Genomic DNA, 22176 nt, shown 5'->3' with positions numbered 1-22176 from the left:
AAGTTTTGTTGCAGCACGTCGTAATTAAAACATCCATATAGTGAGTTAAAACGAACGAACTGAAACTGCGTGAAGCTGGAGGAAAATAAACTGTCGAGGTATTAGGCTAGCGTGATTAGCCTCTTAAGATATTATAGCTATATAATACTAAAGGCTAATAACTTTAAACAAAGATATTTACATACACAGTCACAGACACGCACAATTGATTTTAGGCGTGTAAATAATTCCTTAGTAACCAGTCTGAATGAAACGAAAAAAAAAATAAAAATAAATTGAGGGCTTGCCATGAGGCTAACACCACAGTGTCGCATGGCAGTTTCTGGCATTTTTAATGTATATATTCTTTAAGATTGCTATCTGGTTAAAATCAGCTTTTCCCAAGCCACATTTAAAGTCCTTTAAATTTATATTTCCACTGTTTACGGAAAAAAGGGATGCAAACGCGAGAATAATGATATTGATGCTGTGCTGCAGGAAATATTGGAAGATGATTATCAGCCCATAAGCACACATGTAAACACAATAGCTGGACAAAACCTGGTCATGATCAGTGGCCATCATACAGTCTTTATTAAACTTTTTTATATTGTCTGTTGTTGTTGTTGTTTACAGTGTACATATTGTAATAATCTGTAAAATCTTTTATGAATTGGCTAGGACCCCATTGCTGCAAAGATTTCAACTATTGACTCATGTTCTCAGACAATGTCCAAGTAGTTATGATTCAATTTTTAATTGTTATTTGGACTAAAACGCTCAAACTGACCTTTAGAAGTTATTTAGGAGAAAAGTAGTCTGTAAAAGAATGTCAGAAGTTTAATCAAAGTATAGGTCTCCAGTTGACAGCATTTGTGGCACGATGTTGATTACCACAACAAAAAAAGTGAATAATGATAACTCATCCCTCCTTTTATAAAGAAAAATAAATAATCGACATTACAGTGAGGCACTTGCAATGGAAGTGAATGGGGCCAATTATTGAATGTAAAGCTGTAAAGTTGTTTAAGTTGTCATTTTTGCAGTGGACTACTGACGACATTTTAAAATTGGATATAACTTTACACAGAAAAGGTTAGTACCTCACTAAAGTCATGTTAACATGCATATTGTTTACTTTTGAAACAGTGAGTATTTTACAGTTTAGTGACTGGCCCTATTCACTTCCATTTTAAGTGCCTCTTAAAATTAAATTGCTTTGTTTAAAGAAAAGGATAGACAAGTCGTGATACATTTTTGTGGTTATCAACATTATGCCACAAATGCTGTCGAATAACCTTAAAAGTGTACTCAGTAACTTTTTGTTTGTGTCATCTTGGACATACAGTGACACCTAGTGGAGTGGATGCAGCATCATTCAAAATCAATAGTTTTCAGTTACAGATGCCATTGTAGAAATTCACTATTTACAATCAGCCATGATTAATTTAATCCAAGAGTGAAAGTGTCAAATAACAGGATGGTTACTGAGATTAAGCGAGTAGTATTCAGATGGTCATGTGAATCTAAAATGGCAGCCCCCATGAGGGTGCCCCTGCCCCATGTAGAATAAAACAGCTTTCATAAGGTGATAATGATATGACTGGAGTCCTCATCTCATGTGAGAGATCATGATTTTATACATATGTTTAAAAATTACAATTCATTTCTTTAGGTGTAAAACTTTTTTAATGGGGAAAAAATTATTGAGTGCTCATTTAACTTTAATTGAACCCATAATATTCCTTTAAAGTATGGAGCTCAACCAGATGAAAGTGATGTTCCGCATTTAAAACAAGTTAAGCTCAATCGACAGCATTTGTGCCATAATTTTGATTACCAACATTTTTTTATTTAGACTCGTCCCTCCTTTTGTTTTAAAAAAAAAAAAAAGAAAAAAAAAAAGAAGGGCAAAAAGGCGAGGTTACAGTGAGGCATTTACAATGGAAGTGAATGGGGCCAATTTTTAAAGCAGAAATGTGAAGCTTATCATTTTATAAAAGCACTTACATTAATTCTTCTGTTAAACATTTTGAATTATTTAATATGTAAGGTTGTTTAAATTGGCATTTTTGTGGTCATTTTAAGGTTTGTTGATTTTAAGGTTTATTTTACCACTAAAATCATGTTAATGTGCATATTGTTTACGTCTTGTGGCTATACTTTTGAAACAGTGAGTATTTTAACATTTACGGATTGGCCCCATTTACTTCCATTGAAAGTGCCTCAGTGGTAACCCAGATGTGTAATATTTTATATGAAAAGTAGGGGCGAGTCAAAATTTGTTTTTGTGGTAATCAATATTATGCAACAATGTCGATTGAGCTTTACTTGTACTGAACCCAGAATATTCCTTTAAATATATAAGATGAGCTGTCAATGATGAACTGTCATTTTTTGCTCAGGTGTTGCTCCGTGTTTCTTGGTGGAAGCTCTGTACCACATGGAATCGGAACCAGCATTTCTCAAAAGTGGAAGATACGCCATCTATCTTGTGGGATGGATTTAACTTGAAGATTTACAATATGCACATTGCTATGATATTCACAAAAAGCACTATGTTGAACAATCAGTATCAGAACATCACATTTTTACGGAGAGTGCTCCGTTAAAGCCACTTCTGAGCAAGAGATCACCTTTAGTGATTCCATTTTAAGTCATTAACTGAACTCTCTTGTTTTTGTTGGGCCTGTGACCAACTGAGGTGCACATCTTGCGACTTTCATGTAGCCATGTTTGACGATCTTGAGTGGGACTCATCCTGCAACTATTTATTTTTCAGGTGAGCCATTCACAGACATAGCAGAAGGTTACAAGTTTTATTCAGAAGAGGGCAGCATTGATCCATGTTACCAAAGACAAGCAGCTCCCCAACTCTTGCAGAAAGGACATATTGTTTGTTCATTATCAGTTAAAATATTTTCTTAGAATGCCTCACACATCCTATCGTTGTTTTGTATAGTATTGAAATGTCTGTTAACGATGCCTTTGTTGTGGCCACCATGCTGCTTTTCTATAGAAAAGACTTTGCTGCCTTACAAAATGCTTGGATAGGCCCAAGTGACCTATGAAGAGCAGTGTTGGGTAAGTTACTCTAAAAAAAAGTAATTAATTACTAACTACAAATTACATCTTCAACAGTGTAATTAGATTACTGTATTAATTACTGTGCCTGAAAAGAAATTGCATTACTTATTACTAATTACTTTCTAAAACCCTTATCAACCTCGACAAGATGAAAAATACAAGGATAGACATAAAACCGTCCTTTTAATTCTTTCAAATAAATCATATAAAAGTAATATAAATTATTCATTAACTGGCCAAAGAATTTAAGGGTGCTGCATTAAATTAGAAAACATATATTTTAACATTAGATGTTACATTTCAATTTTAAATTCACTATTGTTTTATATAGAATTGCTCTATAGTCTATACAGCATTTAACGCAATTACATCAGAAGTAACTGTAATTAAATTACTGAAAAATTAAGAGAAATCCCTTACTTAACTTTTATCAATGAAAAAGTAATTTAATTACAGTAATTAATACTTAGTAATGCATTACACCCAACACTGATGAAGAGCTACTTTTGAAGACAAGCGTTCAACAATGCGATGCGCCACAATTTTTAAGTTAACCCTGTTTTCCGCTGGGCCGCATCATATCCGTATATCTTCTGTGTAGTGACTTGCAGGCGCTCGCTCAACTTTAGCATCAAACAGACAATGAGTCATTCACACTACGCCTTTTATGTTATCTTCTGTATTTATGCCATGATGCACTTTGCTAAATGCTCAGACAAAGCCAAGCTCGTAAGTTGAAGGAGCTTTACTCTTCTAAGAGCTGTTGAAGCCTGCAACTTTAATTAGGATAGCACGTGGTTGGAGGTTGACATTGAAGGCTTATATATTTTATTCAGTTTCAGGTTTCCCCTTTAAATAGGTAATAAAGTACCTCATAAATTAACCATTTTCTGCATGTTAGATTTGTTTTCCATTGCTGATATTACATGCTCTAGTCTAACAACGAAGAAAGAAATCTTTACAGTTCTTAAAGGAATTATTTACCCAAATAACTGTCTGGTTTGGTTCAGCTACGAAATCAGACATCAGAAGACTACAAAGGACAGTTCGGACTGCTGAGAGGATTATTGGTTGCCCCCTGCCCTCCCTTCAAGAACTATACACTTCCAGAGTGAGGAAAAAGGCTGGAAAAATCACTCTGCACCCCACTCACCCTGGCCACTACCTTTTTGAACTGTTGCCTTCTGGCCGGCGCTTCAGCGCTCTAAGCAACAGAACCGTCAGGCACAGGAACAGATTTTTCCCTCAGGCTATCCATCTCATGAACAGTTAAATTGCCCCATTGAACAATAACTATGTGCAATACACAGTTTAGTCTTTTTATATTTATCCAACACACCCAACCTCTTCTACCATTTCATTCATCATGAATTGAAAATTCTCTCATCATTTACTCACCCTCATGCCATCCCAGATGTGTATGACTTTCCTTCTTCTGCAGAACACACATGAAGATTTTTAGAAGAATATCTCAGCTCTGTAGTCCACACAATGCAAGTGAATGGTGACCAAATCTTTGAAACTCCATAAAACACATAAAAGCAGCATAAAAGTAATCCATATGACAGAACAGACCAGATGTAACTCCTTTTGCACTATAAATCTTGACATCCTTGGCGATCATGATTTCAAGCTCGATTACTCTTCCTAGCGCCATCTAGCACTCTGCACATATGTCAAGCACTAGTAAGTGTAATCAAGCTTGAAATCATGATCAGGCCTAGAGACTGCAATGGCAGATTTACAGTGAAAAAGGAGTTATATTTTGGTCTGTTCTTAGACAAAACCACTTCAGAAGACATGGATTCAACCACTGGATTCTTATGGATTACTTATATGCTGCCTTTATGTGCTTTTTGGAGTTTCAGAGTTTTGCATTGGATGGACCTACAGAGCTGAGATATTCTTCTAAAAATCATTATTTGTGTTCTTCAGAAGAAAGAAAGTCAGACACCTCTGGGATAGCATGAGTAAATGATGAGAGAATTTTCACTTTTGGGTGAACTATTCTTTTAAGTGTATTGTCTTCAAATATATTTAATGAGTGACACGCCATATCAGGTTTTGACTGTTTTTTTGTTTTTGTTTGTTTGTTTGTTTTTTTTACACAAAAATCTGATTCTTTAATATTCTTTATTCAAAATACAATTTCTTTTTTTTTTATTTGAAGGTGAAATATGACCCAGACTTTTCTGTGGGATTCACCAGAATATCTGAGCATCTTTGAGCCTTCTTGACATGCAGTATGTTTGCTCTTGTTGAAACCAGCCAGTACCCATTTGAAGTGAGGAAGAACAGGACTGACACGAAGACATTTTGTTCTTCAGAAAGGCATTTACATGTAAAAAAGGATACGGTCTGCAGTCAGTGATAAAGTGCCAGGGATAAACCAAAGCAGTGGGCCAACGTGCCGTAGAACGTTGTAACACGGTTTAATTGGATATCTTTGAAATACATGTATAAATGTTTTCAAATCCTCACAGAGCTTCTCTCATTTTACTAACTTTAGGAATAACATGCCGGACTATCACAAACTAAGAGCCAAACTGAGAAGGAAAAATGGTTGGCGGGCATATGCATGCCAGTGTAGCTGGCACTCTGCCGTGTCGCTCTCAGACCTGAGAGATCAACACCAACTAAAGTGGGTTTGTAGCAAACACAAAGCATGAAAACGAAAGCTGCTACAGTTCTTATGACAGTTTATCTTTTGTCCTCCAGCGAGAAATGCTTCCTCACAAAAGAGAATGCTGGCCATTTTCAAAATGTTTTTTTTTTTTTTCTGCAAAACTGTGAAATCTCTGAGGCTAAATAACAAACAAAAAAAATTCTGTCAGCTTCTCTGAGTGGAGTTTTGTTTTGTTTTGTTTTTTTCTGCATACTGTGCATGTAGTATAGATTTTTTTTACATAATTACATTTACATAAATGTGGCATATACTGTAGATGACATCATCTCCTGCTCAGGGGCATGTGCAATGTTTTCTCTGATAAAATGCTGTCTAGAATGACAAAATCCCATCCTCTAATATCACCTGCAACTGACTAGCAATAGCAAGTAGCAAATCATGGTTCTGCTGGTCTGTGACGTAAACTGAAGTTTATAGAGTCCAAAAGTCTGGTTCCGGAAGTAAAAATCCCATAAATGTTTTCTCCATAGACATATAGTTTTTTTAACGATAACTTAAAAATCTTTAAAGACAGACCTACCTTAATGTTGCCTGGGGTTGTTAATTGATTGTATATGCTTCAGTTGAAGCAATCAATCCACATTATTTCAACTTCATAAAAAATAAATAAATAAATAATAATAATTAGTAGCGGAATTCCTGGTGAAGAACTAAACTACCTGTGAATCCTGAAGACGGCAAACAAACCATGGCATAAGTATCTGTGTAGTCAGTCTCCCTACATTCTCAAACTACTTATAAAAATAAATGCATTTGTATATATCCGAATATTTTGTAAGGAAATTAAAATGTATTGTCTCTATACTTCTAATCATCAACTTAAAAATCAATAGTTTTATGTATTTCCATGGTTTTAATGGGATTGTTGTTCATTCCCTCATTAAAAACATTAAGTTTAAGCAGAAAGGAAGTGCAGCGGCTGACAGACTGGTGCAGGGCCAACAACCTGTCTCTGAATGTGGACAAAACAAAAGAGATGGTTGTTGACTTCAGGAGAGCACAGAGTGACCACTCTCCGCTGAAAATCGACAGCTCCTCTGTGGAGATCGTCAAGAGCACCAAATTCCTTGGTGTTCATCTGGCGGAGAACCTCACCTGGTCCCTCAACACCAGCTCCATTACCAAGAAAGCCCAGCAGCGTCTCTACTTTCTTCGAAGTCTGAGAAAAGCACATCTCCCACCCCGCATCCTCACCACATTCTACAGAGGGACTATTGAGAGCATCCTGAGCAGCTGCATTACTGCCTGGTTTGGGACTTGCACCGTTTCGGACCGCAAAGCCCTGCTGAGGATAGTGAGGACAGCTGAGAAGATCATCGGGGGGTCTCTCTTCCCTCCATCAAAGACATTTACACTACACGATGCATCCGCAAAGCAACCAGCATTGTGGATGACTCCACACACCCCTCACACAAACTCTTCACCCTCCTGCCGTCTGGCAAGAGGTACCGAAGCATTCGGGCCCTCACGGCCAGACTGTGTAACAGCTTCTTCCCCCAAGCCATCAGACTCCTCAATACTCAGAGACTGGACTGACACACACACATACACACACACACACACCTCCCTGTACACCATCCAACTTTTGCACATGTCCAGAGTTGCACTTAACTCATTGTCACTTTATACCTGGCTGCTACCTCAATAACTGCTATGTCCATAGAACACTATTTCATAGTATGTTATGTTTACATTCGGCATTTTTAGAAAGTGACATCTTTTTGCACTTCTCAGATTAGAAATGTGTACTGGTCGGTGCTGCACTGTCTCTCATGGTCTCTTACTGTGCCTATTGTCCTGTTTCCTTTTTAGTAATTATTGTACTGTCCTGTACTTTTTGCACACGTTTGCACGTGCACTTTATGTATGAATGTGTAGGTCTTATTCAGTCTGTGTAGTCTCATGTGGTTCTGTGTTTGTCCTATGTTGTTTTATGTAGCACCATGGTCCTGGAGGAATGATGTCTCATTTCGCTGTGTACTGTACTAACTGTATATGGTCGAACGACAATAAAAAACCACTTGAACTTGAAGTACACAGTCGTGTACCTTGGTCTTTTTGTACGATTTCAAATACTTTTTTGCTTAAAATCAAAACATGTAATGTGGAGTTTCACCTTAGAGTTGGTTGGTTTGGTTCATGCCTTAGAACTTGTTTATGAAGAATTTGATGAAGTCTCTATGGAAAACATTAATGGGAAAATATATATATAGTTCCAGAACCAGGAAGGCTGAAAAAGTGAGACTTGTGTCTCTGCAGAACAAAAATAGGCGTTTTCCAATCAGTGGGCGTTTTCTAACCGGGATGGGCGTTTTTCAACCGCTTTACACGATTTGCCTACAACACTGACATTCGCTACTTTCATTGGATAGTTCAGAAATGCCCATCCTGGTTTGGAAATGCCCACTGATTACTACATTGAGATTCCCTACTTTCATTGGATAGTTGAAAAATGCCCATTCCCATCTGAAAACACCCACAGATTGAGAAACGGCCATTATTGTTCCAATGAGACCTATACTTCGAAAAAGTGGACGGTCACTGTTCTGCTCTTCTGGCTTTTTAAAAAGGACCCATGGGAAATTGTTAACAAAGAAAAGAAAATTGTATTCTTTAAACCATTGGGAATTATCAAAATAATAATAATAATTATATAACTATATATATATATATATATATATATATATATATATATATATATATATATATATAGTATATATATATATATATATATATATATATATATATATATATATATATATATATATATATATATATATATATATATATATATATATATATATATATATATATACGTATAAGGTTAGATTAATCTTTCTATGATGTTAAATACCAGGATAAACATTAGGATGCTGGATAATTTCCATAAATTAATTAATCTTTATTTGCAGTTGTTAATTCATATGTTAATTACCACTGTTCTTGCTGAATAGTCCTTAGAAGCACTCGGGTGTTGCAAGTGCCCATTTGTGTTACATTCCACATCTGTGTTCAAATGTTGAGGATAGCATTGTTGTGAAACCTCAGTCCAAAAGAATAAATGCACAACATCCAGATTTTGAATAAGGAATAATAAGCATGCATTTCTTTTTGGGATGTTGTATGGAGTTTCTCTGTATTTTACTTGTTGATAGTCTCTTGCAGTAGCCATGTTGATTTCACCAGTTTTCAGCCTGGTTGTAGTCACTGTCTGATGAGATGTTGTCTCCTATGTTGTGCTATTGTTATCTGTTTCTAAAAATAGAAAATATGTTTTGAAAAAGTATGTTTTGTTCATCAGTGTCTGTGCTTCCAAATTTATACTGCCTTCTTTAAGGTCTGATGTACAGAAGAAGACTTCAAAAGAGTTAAAGGAATGTTCCTGGTTCAATACAAGTTAAGCTCAATTGACAGCATTTGTAGCACAAAAATTAATTTTCTTTAAAAAAATGCAAAAATCTGGGGGCCTGGGTAGCTCAGTGAGTATTGACGCTGACTACCACCCCTGGAGTCGCAAGTTCTAATCCAGGGTGTGCTGAGTGACTCCAGCCAGGTCTCCTAAGCAACCAAATTTGCTCGGTTGCTAGGGAGGGTAGAGTCACATGGGGCAGCCTCCACGTGGTCATGATTAATGGTTCTCGCTCTCAATGGGGCACGTGGTAAGTTGTGCATGGATTGCAGAGAGTAGCATGAGCCTCCACATGCTGTCAGTCTCCACAGTGTCATGCACAACAAGCCACGTGATAAGATGTGCGGATTGGCAGTCTCAGAAGCGGGGGCAACTGGGACTTGTCCTCTGCCACCCAGATTGAGGTGAGTAACCGCGCCACCACGAGGACCTACTACGTAGTGGGAATTGGGCATTCCAAATTGGGAGAAAAGGGGATAAAAAAGATATATAAATAATCGAGGTTACAGTGAGGCATTTACAATGGAAGTGACTGGGGACAATGAAAGAGAATGTGGCCAATTTTTGAAGGGTTTAAACAGAAATGTGAAGCTTATGATTTATAAAAGCATCAGCATTCCTTCTTCTGTTAAAACTTGTGTATTATGTGAGCTGTAAAGTTTAAATTGTCATTTTTACAGTCATTAGCATTTTAGGGTTTGTTGTTGACATTACATCATGGTATCGAAGTTGTAAAACTGGCTATAACTTTACACAGAAAAGGTTTTAAAGTGATTTTATCACACTAAAATCATGTTTACACACATATCCTTTATGTCTTGTGACTATACTTTTGAAACAGTGAGTATTGTAACGTTCAAAAATTGCCCCCATTTACTTCCGTTGTAAGTGCCTCATTGTAACTTCAATTTTTTGCTTTTTTTAAAGAAAAGGAGGAACGAGTCAAAATTAATTTTTGTGGTAATCAACATTATAATGATGTCAATTTAGCTCAACTTGTATTGAACCCGGAATATTCCTTTAAGTTGGGGGTTTCAGAAATGGTGAGAAATAGAGTGGAGAAATATGGTAGTCACATGGTTAAGTACAAGCGGTACCTTGGCTTGAGGTTTCTAGGTACATGGTGGTCTTTGTAATCGACAGTACTTCCTGTCATCTGTGTACTGTGGTGATTCAGGGGTGTCTGCTCAGGAAATGATGGGCTTTCCTTACCTTCAAATAAAAAAACAGGAGAAAAGACCTGAATTGTAGGTAAATTTAGACATGCCCTTCTTGGCAGAATAAGGCAGTTTAAAAGGTACAGTTAAAATGATTTATGATATAATTTAAATAAGTCTGATGTGGGGCATAAAAGTCTGAGACCACATTCAAAATCTGGGATTTAAATTAATTTAAAATCCCCTGAACAATAATAATTTTGTATTATAATAAACCTGACTGGTACCCGTTTATTCAATATTATAATAATATTCAGCTGGGTTCCAAAAGTAAGTGAATGAAGTTGTTGTTTTTGCACAACCTAATCAAAAATAGAATAGAAAAAATATAAATGCTTTTTATTATCATATATTGTTGTGTATTAGTGCATATAAATGAAAATGATTAAATATTATTCTTTCTGGTGTAAACTTAGTGAAAAACAGTGGCAAATATGACTATTATTTGATATTTTATTTCTCTATTTGTCTATTGCATTAAACATTTTAATCTAATCCTCTACTATGGCTGTTTCGTTGAAATGATGATTCCTCTTATTAAAAAATAAAATAAAACAACTTTTATGCCACTTCGGAGCAAACACATAATTATTGAGATGTATACTGAACATCGTCAACAGGCTGAAAAATATAGAGACTTTTTGTAGCCACGTTGCCCTGCTAGTGATCTCAAACTTTTGAACCCTGTTGTGAAAAGTATACCAGACTGAAGAAAGGTCTTTGCATCTATGTCAGTGTTTTGATAGCACTCTCCAGAAGATGTACTTTCTGAATCGTTCGCATATACTGCCAAAGACCAAGCAGAAAAGAATTCACAAATCCTAGAATCCCTGAGAAAAAATGCTATTGTCAATAGTGTCATATTGTTACAGTATATCAAAGGTGTACCTTGACTGATGGGTATGTGAGGCTTGCTGTAAGCAGTGTTTCCTGTCATCTGATCACTGTCCGGTGTCTGTAGAGACTTCTCAGGAAGTGATGGGCTTTCCTCGTTATCTAGAGGAAATAAAAAATTTTAGGTGAACACTACTCAACATTTCCATCTTGATTGCATGAATCCACTGAAGGTTCAGTTAAAATACCCTGCATGCTTTAATACAGGGAAGACTGGGGCTATAGTTGTCACAGAGGGAAGTTGCCACAAGAGCTACAGTATATCTCAGTAACTATAAGTTTTTGAATTAAAAATCCAAATTCGTTCTTGTTTTCTTTAGCAGTGGTTTTCTGTGTCGCTTTCAAATAACTAGTTCACATCTGTTTTAAATTAAGGATCATCTTTGTGAAGTCTTTTCTCAAACATTCCAATATACTGTATTTGTATTAGCAAATTGACATAATAAAACATGTTTTATTGTTTTACTGGATACATTAAGGGAAGGGTAAAAAATTAAATGAAGGTAGATTTTAACCAAATGGTTGAACTTTGTTACAAAAGAGTTATTTTTCAAAGATGTCAGGTCAGAGCAGGTTGCCAAATTTATTTTGGGGCAAGTGGTCATATGTGTTTTATATACAGTTGTGCTCAAAAGTTTGCATACCCTTGGAGAATTGGTAATATATGTACTATTTTTAAAGAAAACATGAGTGAGCAGGAAAAACACATTTCTTTTATTTCTTACGGGATTCATATTCAACGGTAGGTTATAACAGAATGGCACAATCATAAAACAAAACATGGCAACAAAGAAAAAAATTAAATGACCCCTGTCAAAAGTCTGCATACCCTTAGTTCTTAATACTGTGTATTGCCCCCTTTAGCATCAATGAGAGCGTGCAGTCTTTTGTAATAGTTGTCTATGAGGCCCCAAATTCTTGCAGGTGGTATAGCTGCCCATTCGTCTTGGCAAAATGCCTCCAGGTCATGCAAAGTCTTTGGTCGTCTTGCATGAACCGCATGTTTGAGATCTCCCCAGAGTGGCTCGATGATATTAAGGTCAGGAGACTGTGATGGCCTCTCCAGAACCTTCACCTTTTTCTGCTGTAACCACTGGAGGGTCAACTTGGCCTTGTGCTTAGGGTCATTGTCATGCTGGAATGTCCAAGAGCGTCCCATGCGCAGCTTTCGTGCAGAAGAATGCAAATTGTCTGCCAGTATTTTCTGATAACATGTTGCATTCATCTTGCCATCAATTTTCACAAGATTCCCTGTGCTTTTAGAGCTCACGCACCCCCAAAACATCAGTCAGCCACCACCATGCTTCACAGTGTGGATGGTATTCTTTTCACTATAGGCCTTGTTGACCCCTCTCCAAACATAGTGTTTATGGTTGTGACCATAAAGCTCTATTTTGGTCTCGTCACTCCAAATTACAGTGTGCCAGAAGCTGTGAGGCATGTCAAGGTGTTGTCATTTGTGGCACTGGCGCAGTAAAGGCTTCTTTCTGGCAACTTGACCATGCAGCTCATTTTTGTTCAAGTATCGTCGTATTGTGCTCCTTGAAACAACCACACCGTCTTTTTCCAGAGCAGCCTGTATTTCTCCTGAGGTTACCTGTGGATTTTTCTTTGTATCCCAAACAATTCTTCTGGCAGTTGTGGCTGAAATATTTCTTGGTCTACCTGACCTTGGCTTGGTATCAAGAGATCCCCGAATTTTCCGCTTCTTAATAAGTGATTGAACAGTACTGACTGGCATTTTCAAAGCTTTGGATATATTTTTATATCCTTTTCCATCTTTATAAAGTTCCATTACCTTGTTACGCAGGTCTTTTGACAGTTCTTTTCTGCTCCCCATGGCTCAGTATCTAGCCTGCTCAGTGCATCCACGTGAGAGCTAACAAACGTATTGACTATTTATACACAGACACTTACAGCAATTTTAAAAGCCACAGGTGTGGGAAATTAAACTTTAATTGCCATTTAAACCTGTGTGTGTCACCTTGTGTGTCTGTAACAAGGCCAAACATTCAAGGGTATGTAAACTTTTTTAAAAAGGAGCCAAACAACTATGTGATAATAAACGGCATCATATGATCACTATCCTTAAATAAAAGACCTTAAATATTTTCAAAATCAATGCCAAAATGTCTGCCAAGGTATGCAAACTTTTGAGCACAACTGTATGTTATAATTTTATACAATTTACTAATTACTGTTGGTTTGATCATTTTGTATGTTACCTCATGATTTTTTTTGTAGCTTTTTGAAGACCTCAAGGTGTGTCTACAAAAACTGACTTTAAAAAAGTAAACCTACTTTCACTGGAATAAAACATGTGACAATTAGCAGCAGTCTCCTCTCTCTCTCTCTCTCTCTCTCTCTCTCTCTCTCTCTCTCTATATATATATATATATATATATATGTATAAAGTGTATTTTAATAAATGTTTTTCTTAAATATGTAAATTTCATTTGAGCATACCAGACTGGAGATTGTTTTCCACATCAGTCTTTTTGTTTTCATACCACTCTCCAGAAGATGTACTGTCTGAATCATTCGCATCTACTGATAAAGGAGAATTCATAAACCTGAAATTTATTTCACTAATAAAAGACAATATTTAGTCTCAAAGGCAACCTCTCAGAGGAGAAACATTGTTAAATCGGAGGTTTGGTCATATTGATAAATTAGATGCTTACCGTGACAATTTGTTCCTGGTATGTGATTGTCACCAGGTGGCGTCAATGGTGACTTTTCAAGAAGTGATGGAGTTTCCTTGCCTTTAAAAAAAAAACAAAAAGTACAATATTGGTAGATACAGTGTTCCTCAAAAATCTATGAATATCTTTGCATTATGCAACAACATAAACAAAGTGGATTTAATTTTAAAGAATGATAGCACAAGCAAACTTTTCAGGCAAAACATTTCAGGTTAGGTTTCAAATTTTATATACTGTTCAAAATTAGGACATGTATTTTATTTTATTTTGTGATTTTCTCCCCTTTTTTCTCCCCAATTTGGAATGCCCAATTCCCAATGCACTCTAAGTCCTCATGGTGGCGTAGTGACTCGCCTCAATCCAGGTGGCAGAGGACGAATCTCAGTTGCCTCTGCGTCTGAGACCGTCAATCCTTGCATCTTATCATGTGGCTTGTTGAGCGCGTTACCACAGAGATATAGCGCGTGTGGAGGCTTCACACTATTCTCTGCGGCATCCACATACAACTCACCACAACGCGCCCCACCGAGAGCAAACCACATTATAGCGACCACGAGGAGGTTACCCCATGTGACTCTACCCTCCCTAGCAACTGGGCCAATTTGGTTGCTTTAGGAGACCTGGCTGGAGTCATTCAGCACGCCCTGGGTTTCGAACTCGTGAACTCCAGGGGTGGTAGTCAGCATTTTAACTCATTGAGCTACCCAGGCCCCTAGGACAAGTATTTTAACATTTTCCAGCTGTAGAAGAAAATGGAACATGTTCATAGTTAATGTGATAAAGTACTACCTTTTTGAGTGTGGCTTCAGTGTCCAAAAGTATCCAAATTCATTTTGTACATCTAGCATGTTCTCTCTTGAATAAATTCATCAAATGAAGGTATGGTTGTTATACAGCTCATGAATCCAACATATGATATATGTGTGCTTACGTGACTTGGGAATGTTGTTCATGTCGGTCTTTGTGTTTTCATAGCTCTCTCCGGAGGATGTACTGCTTGAATCATTCACATCTACTGCTGCATGTAGAGCAGAGAAGAATTCACACATTTCAGATTTATTTCCATACTAAAACATACTATAACCCTTATAGACAGTCTTTCAAAGGAGAAATACTGTCACGTTGTTAAATCAGAGGTTTACCCTTCAAGAGAAATTAGACATAATATTGGTGGATAATTCTCTTGAAATAATCAAATGATGGTATAATTAATAAAGGCTATTCCAAAAGCCCAGTTATGTATGATTTGTGCATACATGAGTTGTGTATGGTGTCAAAGTTGATTTCTGTATTTTGATAGCCCTCTCCAGAGGATGTACTGTCATTCACATTTACTGCTAGCAGAAAGAGAAGAATTCATTCATATCAGATTTAGTTCCTCACAAAAGTCCCTCTACTTCTCTAACAAGAATATGTAATAGAGTCAACCATGGCAAAAGAGAGAAACAAGAGGATTATTTAGTTCTGTATCTGTTTCATTGTTGATTCACACACTATCCTTGAAGTTTGTCACAAATACTTCACATTTTCAGTTAGAGGCTGGTCAGTATCCTCACAACAGTTCTTAACATGTTAACTATTCTATAATTTCTGTTGACTTCTTTTTAAAGATGCACTCAGTAATTCACAAAAACACAAAAAAAAAAAAAAAAACTAATTTATTTTTAAGACATTAAGACAACACTCTGTTTTGTTGCTCCTTATCCCTTAAGACTTGACAGTAAATGGCCACTGTTATGATTGGCTCTCTGCTCTTGACTGACCTGCTCTCTCTTCTTGCCATCTCACTGCTCACCGTTACTGGTCAGGGCAACGGAAGTGATAAGGTAAAGTAAGCACTGATGTATTGTTGTGGAGGCGCTGAGATGCAAATGTCTACCACAGTGTGACATCACAATGTGGAGGAAGAACGAGTCATTTTAAAAGCTTGGTTTCAGCAAACGCTCTTTTTGCAGTACAATGAACTCTTACAAGTGAAAGGATCAAGCAAAATTTCATGACCCCTTTAAAATTTTTCACATTAAGAAATTAATAGATTATTTTTAAAATGATGTACACTCACACGAGATGAAGACTGCAATCATATCAGTAGCCTAGCAGTTAAATTTTAACATGGAGTGGGTCGCCTTATGGGGGCTGACATGTTGAGATCACATGACCAACTTAATACTGCTCGCTTTAACACAGTAACACCCCTATTACTGGAAACTTTCACTTACTGAATAAATTAATCACGGCTGACAGAAAATAAGGCTTTTTTTTTCAATGGACTGAGTAACTTTTGCTTTTGCGTAATGATGCATCTGCACTGCTAGGCATCAGTGCAAGTCCAAGACGACTGCCAAATCGGCGAACGCAAATTAAATAAAAAATTACTGAGAGCAGCTTTGAATTCAGCCATACTGTGTCAGTTTAAAGTCAGCTATTGATTTCTTGTTCACAATTTGTTTATTACACCTCTTTATGGTAGCGAAAAAAGATGTCTTCTAGAGGTTGTATGTAAAAAGATATACTGCTTTTGTTGTTACATTGGATTGAATCCTAAACTGTTTGAAACATGAAATGCAACACAAAAGCAGCTGATCTTGTCAGTCTGTTTTAATAACACTCCTCTGAGGAAGTACTTTCTGAATTAGTGAACTCACCTTTTCACCACCATAAAGAAAGACCGTCTGTGATACCTTTGTGCATCCTTGCACATTATGTAACTTTGGCATACTCTGACAAATTCGTTTCATAATGCATAATGTCATCTCCCGTGTACATTCTCTCATATGACATACCAAGTTTAATGCCAACTAAAAAACCGAGAAAGAATTTTCCTTTATTGACTGGTGTATTTTTGATGGGGAAATTATAATTTTTTTGGCCATTTGCTGTAGCAATGTTGTCAGTGAAAACCAGCATACTGTGCGAGTAGTTTTGATGAAGTCTTTGTACTCGATCGCTGTTGTGATATTCGTAGATTGAATCATCAGAGCTGTCAGAGTTGTGAGAGGTTTGATTTGTTCTCCTGGCAAATTTATATCCATAGTTTGAGCTCAGTCTTGGACCAAGACATTCTGTGGAACAAAAGAACGAGAAAGAAGAGTCTTCAATGTTTGACCATTACAGATTACTTTCATGATAATTACAGTATTTAGTCAACAATATTTAGTTTCTAACTATTTAGTTAGTTAGAAACCACTTTTTAAAAATCTATGCAGGTTAGACAATAGAATGGAAAAACATTGAAAAATATTGTCCATTTGTTAAACAACTGTTCCATTTACAATGGTAGGAACTCCAGGCAGTGCTAGGTTTTCCAAAAATATATTTTAAAATGCAATACTTATGAAATACTAAACCATTTTAGAAAACACTTTTATATACAGTGGGGTCCAAAGTCTAATATTGCATTAAAAATGGGACTCAAAATCTGATTTAAATCTATGACATAAAATGAATAAAAAATATTTAAAGATTCTTCTTTATTTCAAGGTCACTAATCAACTCATTTGTACAAAATGTCAGATTCCCTTGCTTCCATTAAATCACACAATATACTCTTTGGAACACTCTCAAATCATTCTAGGATAACATGCATAATCAGGTTTTGCCTAAACTTGTGGAGTCCATACTAGCTTTAATGTCTTTAAAGCAAAATATGTACATACCAAATACTTAGATATTCTAAAAGCCAAATTCCTTTTCCATTTAAACTTCTCACTGATATTGGTGTGCTGTTAATATCATATCTACTGAAAAATGTAAATTAGACGCATTTCCACAAGCGGTATCAGACTTTTGAACCCCAGTGTTTATTAAAGGCAGCAAAATGTGAGAACACACCATACTGACGTACTGTCCCCGCAGCTGGGAGAAATTGCTGGTAGGTTCCTATCTGTGCATTGGACTGGTTCTCTGTGCTTGTGTGGGAATTACTGTGACATTGACAAATCACACATGCTGTTGGCAGAGAGGATGAATAGGCTTAAACTTTGTCATGCAGCACTAAGCCGCTGTCTTAAGCTTTATTGTTGTTGTATTAGCTAATATCAAAAGAACAAGTTCACATTTACATTGAGGCAAAAGGTTGGGCTCTTTTCATGTGCTTTGAAAAAATATATCCTGGTATATGGAAGAAATGTATTAAAACACTGTGTCTAGAAATTGTAAGAGAAGTCAGAAGATTAATTTGAATTTGCTTTACAATACAATATATTGAAAGACTTCCGTGTTGAACTCAAACTCAGAGATGTATTCAAAGGCAGACAAGAATAAAAAATAATAAGACATCTGCTTGTTGGATATTTGAAATGAAGAGAGCGCAGCGTAGGGTGTTTAAATTTGTTGATGTAAAATATTGTCTAAAGTCTGTTTTACTGTCTTTGCCACAATAATACACACCAATGCATGAATTAATATTATTAAGACTGAATATTTTAAAACTAAATATTTGGTTATGAGTAGGGGTGTACAAATTTGCTCTGACAAAAATTTGAGTAACACTTTACAATAAGGTTACAGCTGAAGTCAGAAGTTTACATACACTTAGGTTGAAGTCATTAAAACTATTTTTTTTAACCACTCCACAGATTTCATATTAGCAAACTATAGTTTTGGCAAGTCATTTAGGACATCTACTTTGTGTAGGACACGAGTAATTTTTCCAACAGTTGTTTACAGACAGATTGTTTCACTTTTAATTGACTATATCACAATTCCAGTGTGACAGAAGTTTACATACACTAAGTTAACTGTGCCTTTAAGCAGCTTGGAAAATTCCTAAAAAACATTTAGGCAATTAGCCAATTAGCTTCTCATAGGCTAATTGGAGTCAATTGGAGGTGTACCTGTGGACGTATTTTAAGGCATACCTTCTAACACAGTGCCTCTTTGCTTGACATCATTGGAAAATCAAAACAAATCAGCTGAGACCACAGAAAAAAAACAATTCTGGACCTCCACAAGTCTGGTTCATCCTACGGAGCAATTTCCAAATTCCTGAAGATACCATATTCATATGTACAAACAATAGTACACGAGTATAAACACCATGGGACCACGCAGCCATCATACCGCTCAGGAAGGAGGTGCATTCTGTCTCCTAGAGATGAACGTAGTTTGGTGCAAAAATGCTAATCAATCCCAGAACAACAGCAAAGGACCTTGTGAAGATGCTGGAGGAAACAGGTAGACAAGTATCTATATCCACAATAAAACGAGTCCTATATTAACATAACCTGAAAGGCTGCTCAGCAAGGAAGAAGCCACTGCACCAAAACCACCATAAAAAAAGCCAGACTACAGTTTGCAAGTGCTCATGTGGACAAAGATCTTACTTTTTGGAGAAATGTCCTCTGGTCTAATAAAACAAAAATTGAACTGTTTAGCCATAATGACCATCGTTATGTTTGGAGGAAAAAGGGTGAGTCTTGCAAGCCGAAGAACACCATCCCAACCATGAAGCATGGGGGTGGCAACATCATGTTGTGAGGGTGCTTTTCTGCAGGAGGGACTGGTGCACTTCACAAAATAGATGGCATCATGAGGAAGGAAAATGATGTGGATATATTAAAGCAACATCTCAAGACATCAGCCAGGAAGTTAAAGCTTGGTCACAAATGGGTCTTCCAAACAGACAATGACCCCAAGCATAGCTCCAAAGTTGTGGCAAAATAGCTTAAGGACAACAAAGTCAAGGTATTGGAGTGGCCAACACAAAGCCCTGACCTCAGTCCGATAGAAAATGTGTGGGCAGAACTGAAAAAGCATGTGCGAGCAAGGAGGCCTACAAACCTAACTCAGTTACACCAGTTCTATCTGAAGGAATGGACCAAAATTTAGCAACTTATTGTGAGAAGCTTGTGGAAGGCTACCCAAACTGTTTGACCCAAGTCGAACAATTTAAAGGCAATGCTACCAAATACTAACAAAGTGTATGTAAACTTTTTACCCACTGGGAATGTGATGAAAGACATAAAAGCTGAAATAAATCATTCTCTCTACTATTATTCTGACATTTCACATTCTTAAATGAAAGTAGTGATCCTAACTGACCTAAGACAGGGAATGTTTTCTATGATTAAATGTCAGGAATTGTGAAAAACTGAGTTTAAATGTATATGGCTAAGGTGTATGTAAACTTCTGACTTCAAATGTACATTAGTTATTGCATTAGATATCATGAACAAACAATGAACAATATATTTTTTTTTTACAAAATGTATTAATCTTTATGTTAGTTAATAAAATACAATTGTTCACTGTTAGTTCATATTGTTTCATATTGTATTAACTAACAAATATATATACAGGTGCATCTCAATAAATTAGAATGTCATGGAAAAGTTCATTTATTTCAGTAATTCAACTCAAATTGTGAAACTCGTGTATTAAATAAATTCAATGCACACAGACTGAAGTAGTTTAAGTCTTTGGTTCTTTTAATTGTGATGATTTTGGCTCACATTTAACAAAAACCCACCAATTCACTATCTCAAAAAATTAGAATATGGTGACATGACAATCAGCTAATCAACTCAAAACACCTGCAAAGGTTTCCTGAGCCTTCAAAATGGTCTCTCAGTTTGGTTCACTAGGCTACACAATCATGGGGAAGACTGCTGATCTGACAGTTGTCCAGAAGACAATCATTGACACCCTTCACAAGGAGGGTAAGCCACAAACATTCATTGCCAAAGAAGCTGGCTGTTCACAGAGTGCTGTATCCAAGCATGTTAACAGAAAGTTGAGTGGAAGGAAAAAGTGTGGAAGAAAAAGATGCACAACCAACCGAGAGAACCACAGCCTTATGAGAATTGTCAAGCAAAATCGATTCAAGAATTTGGGTGAACTTCACAAGGAATGGACTGAGGCTGGGGTCAAGGCATCAAGAGCCACCACACACAGACATGTCAAGGAATTTGGCTACAGTTGTTGTATTCCTCTTGTTAAGCCACTCCTGAACCAGAGACAACGTCAGAGGCGTCTTACCTGGGCTAAGGAGAAGAAGAACTGGACTGTTGCCCAGTGGTCCAAAGTCCTCTTTTCAGATGAGAGCAAGTTTTGTATTTCATTTGGAAACCAAGGTCCTAGAGTCTGGAGGAAGTGTGGAGAAGCTCATAGCCCAAGTTGCTTGAAGTCCAGTGTTAAGTTTCCACAGTCTGTGATGATTTGGGGTGCAATGTCATCTGCTGGTGTTGGTCCATTGTGTTTTTTGAAAACCAAAGTCACTGCACCCGTTTACCAAGAACTTTTGGAGCACTTCATGCTTCCTTCTGCTGACCAGCTTTTTAAAGATGCTGATTTCATTTTCCAGCAGGATTTGGCACCTGCCCACACTGCCAAAAGCACCAAAAGTTGGTTAAATGACCATGGTGTTGGTGTGCTTGACTGGCCAGCAAACTTACCAGACCTGAACCCCATAGAGAATCTATGGGGTATTGTCAAGAGGAAAATGAGAAACAAGAGACCAAAAATGCAGATAAGCTGAAGGCCACTGTCAAAGAAACCTGGGCTTCCATACCACCTCAGCAGTGCCACAAACTGATCACCTCCATGCCACACCGAATTGAGGCAGTAATTAAAGCAAAAGGAGCCCCTACCAAGTATTGAGTACATATACAGTAAATGAACATACTTTCCAGAAGGCCAACAATTCACTAAAAATGTTTTTTTTATTGGTCTTATGATGTATTCAAATTTTTTGAGATAGTGAATTGGTGGGTTTTTGTTAAATGTGAGCCAAAATCATCACAATTAAAAGAACCAAAGACTTAAACTACTTCAGTCTGTGTGCATTGAATTTATTTAATACACAAGTTTCACAATTTGAGTTGAATTACTGAAATAAATGAACTTTTCCACGACATTCTAATTTATTGAGATGCACCTGTATATATACATATATTTTATTTTTTTTTTAATTTTTTTTATGTATTAGTTTGTTGAAATTAACATTAACCAAGGTTAATAAATGCTGTAAAAGTATTGTTCATTGTTAGTTCATGTTAACTAATGTTGTTAGCTAATGTTAACATATGGAACTTTATATAATTTTTTACTAAATAATGTGAATTACTAACTATTTAATAAACAATCACTAAATAATGATTCTTTGCTAAATAATCATGAAATCATAAAAAAACGGGGGGGGGGGGGGGTGTCATGAAAAATTGTCCCTTTTTGGTTTGGTTCAATTACATATTGTTTTTA

At 36.5% G+C, this 22176-nt stretch overlaps 1 protein-coding gene and 1 pseudogene across 8 annotated transcripts in view; one reads left to right on the top strand and one right to left on the bottom strand.

Annotated features, from left to right (window-relative positions):
- Positions 1-288: 288 nt before the first annotated feature.
- LOC127453387 (cilia- and flagella-associated protein 418-like) lies at positions 289-5735 on the top strand (annotated as a pseudogene).
- Positions 5736-8639: 2904 nt separating this feature from the next.
- Positions 8640-22176, bottom strand: part of LOC127453457 (T-cell differentiation antigen CD6-like) — a 61943-nt gene continuing 48406 nt past the window's right edge. For 6 of the 8 annotated variants that reach the window (XM_051719816.1, XM_051719819.1, XM_051719820.1 and 3 more), the window contains 9 exons: positions 17809-17925; positions 16887-17039; positions 14909-14995; positions 13957-14037; positions 13739-13822; positions 11267-11374; positions 11081-11164; positions 10259-10373; positions 8640-9007 (listed from right to left, as the gene is read on the bottom strand). In XM_051719816.1, the coding sequence (XP_051575776.1) occupies positions 8998-9007; positions 10259-10373; positions 11081-11164; positions 11267-11374; positions 13739-13822; positions 13957-14037; positions 14909-14995; positions 16887-17039; positions 17809-17925 (839 nt within the window). In that variant the 3' untranslated portion in view covers positions 8640-8997. The remainder of the gene's footprint in view (positions 9008-10258; positions 10374-11080; positions 11165-11266; positions 11375-13738; positions 13823-13956; positions 14038-14908; positions 14996-16886; positions 17040-17808; positions 17926-22176) is intronic. The other 2 variants (XM_051719815.1, XM_051719818.1) reach the window with 2 other exon arrangements.

The sequence above is a fragment of the Myxocyprinus asiaticus genome, chromosome 15 (genome assembly GCF_019703515.2).
Source record: "Myxocyprinus asiaticus isolate MX2 ecotype Aquarium Trade chromosome 15, UBuf_Myxa_2, whole genome shotgun sequence".
Classification (NCBI taxonomy): domain Eukaryota; kingdom Metazoa; phylum Chordata; class Actinopteri; order Cypriniformes; family Catostomidae; genus Myxocyprinus; species Myxocyprinus asiaticus.
This window is presented reverse-complemented; position numbering and strand designations above follow the sequence as displayed.